The sequence below is a fragment of the Saccostrea cucullata genome, unplaced genomic scaffold, assembly GCF_032062105.1.
Source record: "Saccostrea cucullata isolate Sc308-1 unplaced genomic scaffold, CSIRO_AGI_Scuc_v1 ctg12208, whole genome shotgun sequence".
In the NCBI taxonomy this organism is placed as follows: domain Eukaryota; kingdom Metazoa; phylum Mollusca; class Bivalvia; order Ostreida; family Ostreidae; genus Saccostrea; species Saccostrea cuccullata.
Window position 1 is genome coordinate 10,245 of NW_026922277.1, and position 8,924 is coordinate 19,168.

The 8,924-nt window shown below is 33.1% G+C and overlaps 1 protein-coding gene across 1 annotated transcript; it reads left to right on the plus strand.

Moving 5' to 3' along the window:
• The first annotated feature begins 400 nt into the window (after positions 1-400).
• Positions 401-3,339, plus strand: LOC134261519 (uncharacterized). Its single transcript, XM_062743949.1, has 3 exons — positions 401-690; positions 2,338-2,484; positions 3,134-3,339. The coding sequence occupies exons 1-3, from the start codon at positions 495-497 to the stop codon at positions 3,292-3,294; spliced, it is 504 nt and encodes a 167-aa protein (XP_062599933.1). The 5' UTR covers positions 401-494; the 3' UTR covers positions 3,295-3,339.
• Positions 3,340-8,924: the final 5,585 nt, after the last annotated feature.

Consider the following 8,924-nt stretch of genomic DNA (forward strand, 5'->3'; position numbering starts at 1 on the left):
CTGTGTTGATTTCTAGTTTCTACATGGCATCAATCACTGTACATTATCCATGTTTTTCATTAAGTCAAGAAACAAAAATATTTATTGAAAATATTGAAGCATAGAATAGACAGCATTACATCAATAAAATAAAATACAGGAATACACAGGAAGAGCGTCCAGTGATGGAATTTAGTGAAAGAAAATCAGGACCTTGATTAATGACACTGTAGGTAAACACAGAATTTGATTAACAAAATAAAAGTCCGACATCATAATAAAGGGTCAAATTAAAGGGAAACTCTAAATTGATTATCTATACGTCATTCATTTGTAGGACCCGGGTAAGGAAAAATTTACAAAACACTGATAAGAAATTTGAATGGAAGAAAGAAATTTCAACTGCAACGTCGCTGTGGACTCCATGGTACATAAAATCAGTTGTTATGCATACGGTTGTGATGACAAAACTTTGAGAACGAACAAACCTAGAGTCGGAAGCATTCTTGTCCATCATGGGAATCAAAGACAGAGTAATAGACACTCCACTGTTTTTGAAAATATCATGTGTTCTAGTGATTGCAGCTTTCGTTATCAATCTCATCGGTTTCTCTGTACCTTATTGGTTTGAATTGAAAAGTTACCATGAAGGTCTATGGTCAATTTGTATTGACTCAGAATGCACGGACTACTCATTTAAGAATCTGGCGAGTAAGTATTTATATATCATTGCTATTTTATTTTTTACTTTTTAATATCAATTAAGAGTTTACCTTATTAATAATAAGGTGTTTATTTACACATGTACCTATACCTTTAAATACTATCTTATGTGTCCCCACGACATAGTGAACAAATGGGATGCCGGATTCAAACATCAGTTTGTGTATTGCAAATTGTAAACATAGTAAACAATATTTATTAAGTTTTTCCTACATTATTTTCAAATAAAGAAAACATTCTGTAAAAATTTAAACATATTTCAATGAATTTTCTTATGCAAAACAGCAATTTTATTTTCATGGCAATCATTACTTTGGTATTTTCCATGTTTGTTTAGAGAAATTTATTCGAAAAGATAAGCTGCAGATAGGGAATGAAACCAATCAAGTCTGATATGAGAACGAATAAAGCAATAAATTTAAAGTTTATCCATTAACTTTACAATTGGGCAGGTTTTATATATTAAAAAATCGGCCAAAGTCAACACCACACTGTTACTTATTCAGATTTACATCATTTCGCATGAAACGATAAAGGTAAGGATTTTTGAAAACTTTAACTCTTTATTAGCCGGGCTTATTGCTCAAAGAGCAATTGCCGGCTTATGTGATCCTGTTCAAGGCAGGATGTTGACCCAATAGTCGCCATTTTAAAGTTACGTGCAAAAATATAGTTCTTACTTTCAACCGCTTTTGAGATAATACAAACGCTAAATAAAGCAACAAAAATAAAACGAAGTTTTATATATATAAAATAAACATTAGTAGTAATGACTTTGAAAACTTCATAAGTCAAAGAACATAGTTCATTAGCGTAAGGATTTTTAATAATCAGTGTTACCGTAGTTCTCTACACATACGAGGTAAAGCAGAAGAGGGAACCAGACTGGCCTGTTTGTTTACATGGACCCGGACCACAATTAGCTTACATATAGACTTATATAGTAAAAACATGTGTTTTATTTTCTTTGTAACTTTTTTAAAAATCTTCATTTCCAAAATATCTTTGACCACATGATAGAGCAATGTGTCAGATAAATATTCACATCCAGAAATAGGGGTGTTGAATGTGGAATTCCCTGGTTATCAATAAACTTCTGACGTCATGACCTCAGGATAGCTCTCGCTTGGCACAAAAAGTGTAAACAAACCAAATGAATGCTCTTTTCAATTCATATTTCTAGGCATAATTTTTGCTTGAAATGCACCATGCTGCATATCATTGTAAACTTTAGACACTCTACTTTTATTCTATACCCCAAAAGTATCTAAAACATGTGAGCTATTTTTATTTTTATCATTGAAAGGGAGGCATATGAATTTCCTACATGTGCTACGTTTTAGCCATTTGACCATCACCCTTTAATTGTGGCCCGGATCCTATATTCAGCTGCGGTACCAGATTAATTCTGAATCTGACAAAATCGGACCGTGGTATTAGGATTGAAAAACTCACTGTCAGTGTCTTATCATTTATATTGATAGTTTTAAAATCATTTTTTCATCAGAATATAAACATGATTCATGTAAGAAATCCATTCTACTCTGTAAATGAGCCCGGCTCTCTGTACTTCTGAGTACTTTGATTTTTACCTTAGTTCTGATTGTTCGGTATGTCTCATACTCCCCATTGTAGGTTGGTTTGAGGCCTCCCGGACTTTTGCTGCCTTTGGGTTTATAGGATCCATCGCTACCATAGTCCTCCTGGTCCTGTATATCTTCGTAGAGAAGCTTAGCATTTATATCGTGTACATCGCCGCTGTGGTCACGTGTTTTGTGACAGGTTTGTATCTGTTCAAATTCATCAGGTTTTCATTCCTGGTGTGGAAGCTGCCTTATAATTATTTATCCCTTTCAGTTATAAATTACAAATAATTGAAATTTCGTCCATCGTGTGCATCTTCCCTCGGTGAACACAAACTTTTGAAAATTTTCAGTTTCTCATAAACTGCTGAACCAATCTCATCCATTTTTATGTTGACCATTGATAAACAAACTAAAAGGAGAAAAGATAGTCCATTGCCCTCCCTTAAGCTTGAGTATTTGGACCAAAACAATTAAAATTAATATATTTTTAAAAACAAAGCCTTTTTACTCCTGGACATCAAGCAGTCAAACCATTGGCAGTTATATGAGTCCTTTTATATTGCTTTAACAAAATTATGAAATTTCTTGCACCAATAAACGTGTTCATAAATAGTGAAACCTTGAAAATCATTTCTCTGCGCATATTATTACAAAAACAAGCGTTTTGGAGAAACGAGATAAGTCTCTTTTATGAGAAACTAAGCATATGTTTCGAATCGAACATATTTAATTATATTATATAATGAAAAATCAATAAATTGACCAGAGGACATTGCATATACACTTATAAGCTCTTTGCACAACTCTTCTCATATTTTTTCTATATTTAATTTTTAATGTTGTAGGTGGCTTTATCTTGCTGACCGTGTTGATCTATGCGGCCTTCCTGAACAACCTGTCCTGGGGCTGGGCTTTCTGTGTCGTGGCCTTCTTACTCTACTCAGTGGCCGGGGTCCTACTGATTATTAACTTCCTAAGGAAGGACGGGAAAGTGGCCAGCAAATAAATTATAAACTGTAAAATAAAAACGAAATGGGAAATATTCAATTTCAGTTGATTTTATATCTAAATATACAATAAATATAGAATTTAACAGTGTTTGTGTTTTTGCGCCATACAGACACTTACATTAAAGCTTATATATTTACAGATTGTGCACAACAATGAGTTGTTAATCATAGTTTCACAAATCGTGAAACTATATTTATCAGATCGTTTACCATAGTTAACGCTGTAAACTATAGTTTACAAATCGTGAAACTGTATTTATCAGATAATCTATGTTTTGCAATCGCAAATGATTGTTTTCGATGTTAAGTATAGTTTACGGTTGTGAAACATAGATTATCGCGTTAACTATGGTTTACAGATGTAAAATATAGATTAACGTTGTTAACTATAGTTTACAGTCCGTGAACTATAGTTTACAACCGATAAACCTAGTTTATCGACTGTGAAACTATGTTTTGCTCATTTTTGTGAATTTGGCGTGCCATACTTATATATTTACAGATTGTGCACAACAATGATAAATCAAATTTCTGAAAATAGAGACAAATAGGGAAGACATAATTATATCACCAATTCATGTTTATTTTTCCATCAACTGTTCGTGGGGAGTATATATTCTTTTATTCAGGAGATATTTCAAAGTCATCTGCCAACCAGTTCTTTTAGAGTACCTGCAAACAATTTCTTTTGAATTATTTCTATAAGCAATGTTTAAATCATTTTTTTATCATCGTTTGATGCGGTTGACAGCAAACATGAGGTCTTTTACTGAATTTCATCTCAACAAAATAATGTTTTTACTTGGGTCAGCTCATCTCGACTTAATGTTCTTTAACTTTCTATAGTCAGTGTATGTTCGCCACTTCAATGGGTTGATTTGGTAAAGGGGACGCTCATTCCTTCCTAGCACCTAATCCCACCTCTGATGTTTTATAAGTCCGTATTTGATCTGGTCCAGCTTTGTATTGTTTGACGTTTGAGCGTGAATATTACTTATCTGGTATTTCTAGATATCTCATTCACCTGTGGATAACTTCTCTGTAACAGATGTTCTGTGGGTGACATTTCTGTATCAGTGGTTTGGGGAAAACCTTTCAATCAAATCTATCTATCCGGTATTTTGTTGGTGACAAATCTTTATATGGTGTTCGTAAGTAACCTTTTTTGTATTAAGTGTTCTGTGGTTGGTATTTCTTTATCAGGTATCCCCTATATAACATCTACATATTATCTTGTTTAAAAATCCTTTTATTTTATTCTATTCAATTTCAAAAATATTTTTTTGTTTAAGATCTTAATTCAAGTTCAATCAGTTTGAATATTACATATACTGAGAATTATTTATTATTATCTATATCTAAAAAAAAAATCTTATAGGAGGACGAGATTAATCAGAGGAAGTTGAAATTTTATAAAATACATAAATTGTATTTCTATTTAATCTTTCAATCTCAGAGACGTAATTTTTTTTATGATCGATGCTTAATCCCCTAATTATAAACAAGGCAGAAGACCAAAATAAATATATGGAATGGTTTTAGATATTATTCAGGAAGGGTGCGTTTTTCATTTTCTAAGTATGATTTATAGTTTTAGTCTACAATTCTATACATGTGGGGTTTTCCTATTATGCTGAAATACTAAAAATATTCTCAGAATAAAAAGTTTTTATTGGAAAAAATACACATATACATAATTATAAATACGGATAAGATTATTTTCACACGATGACTATTATGTATTAATCTATGTATTTGTTCATTTCTATGAAATGCTGCAATATTTCTTGTATTTACAAACGTTTTACATATATTTAATAAATAAAACTAGAGTATTTGTAAATGACTTTTTAAAATACATACTAATAAATACACATTAATAAAGAAAAAATAAAGAATTATATAAAGCCAAACACATTTATGACATTCGATAGCATAAAAAACAATTTGCCATATTTGTACCTTCATCACCTGAATACAAGGTTTATTTCTCTTAGATGATTCGATACGCAAAAGTATGTTCTACTTATGAACAATTTTTAAAACGAGGCAAGTTATTGTCAGCAAATACATTTTATCATAAAGTCAAATGCTAACTGACGTTTTTCATACTTATTGTTAATCCATTATATATATATACACTGAATTGTCGACGTATTTTTCCATTATTTCCCAATCATCTACATTGATCGTTAAATGACAAATATATCATCTTCAGAAAAATCATGTTAATAAAAGAGATGAATTTAATTTGGGAGAATTCATGAGGTACGCGAATGAAATATGCAGACGTGAAGCGTCATAGTTCGTGTCCTCATTAATTTCTCAACAAGTAAATCCATCTCTTAAATGAACTGTAAATATTAATACAAAGGGAAATAAAGTGTATATAATACATAAACTAATTTACTGTACGGGGACATTTAAACTGAAACAAAGCTTGCATCACGTTATAAAACCATCAATACGTGCGATATTCAATGATAAATAAAATTATGCTTTGGTTATTCGATTTGTTGGTCTTAGTTCCAAGTGACGTCATAGACATAGCTATGAGAAGGCGAGCTGTTATCGGATGAACTACGTTTGCTTATATCGTCATAGGATACGTAATCATACTTTCGTACTTCTTTTTCCTCTTCTGTGGAAGAAATCTTAATTGCAGGCGGGGAATGACATTGTTCTTTTGTATTTTCTGTAGCTTCTTTGGCTTTCCTTTGTCTGTTTTTTATTCTGATGTTTTAAAAACATATCAATGATTTTCTTTAATTAAGAAACAACGTTAACAACATTTATTTATTATGATGTTTGGACATATGACAATTTAAATAACTTGCATTATACTTCAATTTTTTTTTTTTGAAAGATAACAAACATTAAACGAACTTACTTTCATACATTACTAGTACATGTATTCACTTTATGGTAAAAATATGCTTATTTCAAGGTCGATATCATATTTTCTTATGTAAATGAAACTAATGTCATTCATGTCTTACATTTTGTAGATTTTAGCGATCGTGTATAAAACTCCAGATGCTGTTAGAATGGGAACAGATACCAGAATCACAACTTTTTCATTTCCCCCTGAAAATATATCGTAAAATTACAAAAGTGGTGAATTAAAAATAAACTGGTGATTTTTAAAAGCATCTGGTCTTCTCCTACAATCAATAAATAAACAAAATAGGATTCTTAGCCGTAGAGCCATGTTGTATATTACAATTTGAATAAAAGCTTCATTACGAATTACCGTACCTTTTCCTTCTTCTTTGGAAGTTGGTTGAAATTTTTGTTTAGCATTCATATTGTTCTGTTCAGGCCGAGATGCTTGGATGGTAACTTCTTGAATTTTCCTTTTCATGTTCGTTACATGCTTATCAATATTTCTATTGCTTTCGTTTAAAAAAAGAGCTGTGGTTTTCTCATTTTTTCGTGTGATTTTCTTCAGAAAATTGTTCTGTGGGAGAGTTAAACTTTCCCGAACTGTGGACTTGACATACCTCTTTGTTTCTTTTGTGAGGTAAGAATTATTGAAATTTTGTCGAAAAGCCACCGGTGGGGGTTTTGTTTCTAAAAGAAAATTTTTCTAATGTTATTACCATGGGGTCAGTAAGAAACACATCATATTTCATAAATTGTATTATTCAAAGTTACCTGGTAAGCAGTCTTGGGGCCGACAGTATTCATATTCGTAGTAGTTGCCATTACAAAACTGAGTCATACAATGCCGCTTCCTCCATCTTGTTTTTCCCTCACAGGGATAAGAACACGGCGTCCAGTCACTCCAAAAAGACCAACCACCTGCAAAATATTATATTAATATTCACGATCATCCTCGTACAAGTATTGTATTCCACTCAATGGCTACATAAATATTTAAAAAGTTCACGACCTTCGTTGTACAAATATTATCAATGTAGCGGACAGTATTGGGAACTTCACTGTCTCGCTAGTAAACTAGCTTGTCTAGTGATGCAGTAGAGCCTCTCTATCAGACAAGTTCAGCAAACGGCGAACCTGTTTCTGCCTTGGATAGGTGACCGCTTCCACATTACAAAATTGGTGTCAGCGTAGTGACTCTGGTGCCTAGTGTCCTGCTTCAGGAAGTCTAAGAGGTTGGACTTAGTGTCCATATACAGCCTTTGTGTCTGTGGACAGCAGGGGGTTGCCGTAACTGAAGGTTCCGATCTGCTTCAGGAAGCTCCAAGGCTGGAACTTTGTGTCCAGGTACGGACTTCGTGTCCGGGAACGGCATTGGTTGCCGTAGCTTCAAGAAGAGTTCAAGACACTCAAAGAGAACTAATGCTTAGCTTTGAGTCGAAGCTTCCCTGAGCAGTGAGAAGTAGAGCCGACAGTATAAAGGGAAATCCACTAGAGAAGAAGCTTTCCTAGTGATGCAGTAGAGTCTCCCTATATTTCAGGCAAGTTAAGCAACAAATAGCCTGTTTCTCCCTTGGAAGGGTGACCGCTTCACGTTACATCAATACTCAAAACCATCCTGACGTCCTCGTACGAATATCGTATTCCAATCAATGTACAAATAATGAAAATATCCTGACCATTCTCGTACAAGTATCGCATTCTAGTCACAGGTTATACAAATATTTGAAAATGTTCAATTATCCAATTGTCCTCGTACATATATTATTGATATTTTACATTATACTCACCCCATGCATTTGGGCAAAAAAGGAATATCGAAACTAACAATCTAAACAACCAAATACACTCCATTTTTTCCTGTTTCCAGTAATGTATTTAATTAAATCAAATTAAACGCTCTGATTCTGACGAGCCTTTGAGTAGGTACATGTACATGAAAGAACAGGAAACTTTATATGTGGCAGTGGCACTGATAAATATTGATAATCGTATTTATTGTTTCCTTTTTCATTTTAGTTTAGCTATTTTCCTACCAATATGTCAGTTCTGTAGCCTTATGTTTTTTGCTGGTGTAATTAGTAAATAGCTAGATAAAATAAAAGTTGTAAAATGTTCATAACATAGATAAATCAACAAAATGTCAAAACATCTGGGATATTCAAGACGATGATATATGTGGAGATAATGAACAGTATTTAACCCCCAAACCCATTAGACAATAAAAAACAGGAGCAGAGGAAACACGGACCTCCAAAACATCAGAGGTGGGATCAGATGCCATAGAGAAATGAGCATCCCTTGCCCACTGGTCACACCCGCCTTGTGCTTTTTTGTCATGTTGGGAAAAAACGGAAAAATCTGTGGACAATAAAATTAATGGCCTAGCAATCAGTATGAAAAACGCTAGTCAGCATTTGACTTAATGATAAATTGACATCGTCATTGTATCGATCATAGAACTTACTAAATGATGACTTTAACGAGACTACGGATATTCTTGCGTCATCAATTTCTTTGTCAAGAACTTACCTTGTTTTAGAAATTGTTCATACGTAGAAAGTGGTCAATCATTTCGAATCAGCTGAGAGATATAAAATCCGTATGCAGGTGACAAAGGTATATTGCTGCAAAAGTAAGGGAGCTGGCGAATAAACATAAAAAGTCATCATATTTATCATAAATTTTGTTGTACGCACAAACAACGGCATTACTACATGTGGTCAATTGCTGGACATGCTAA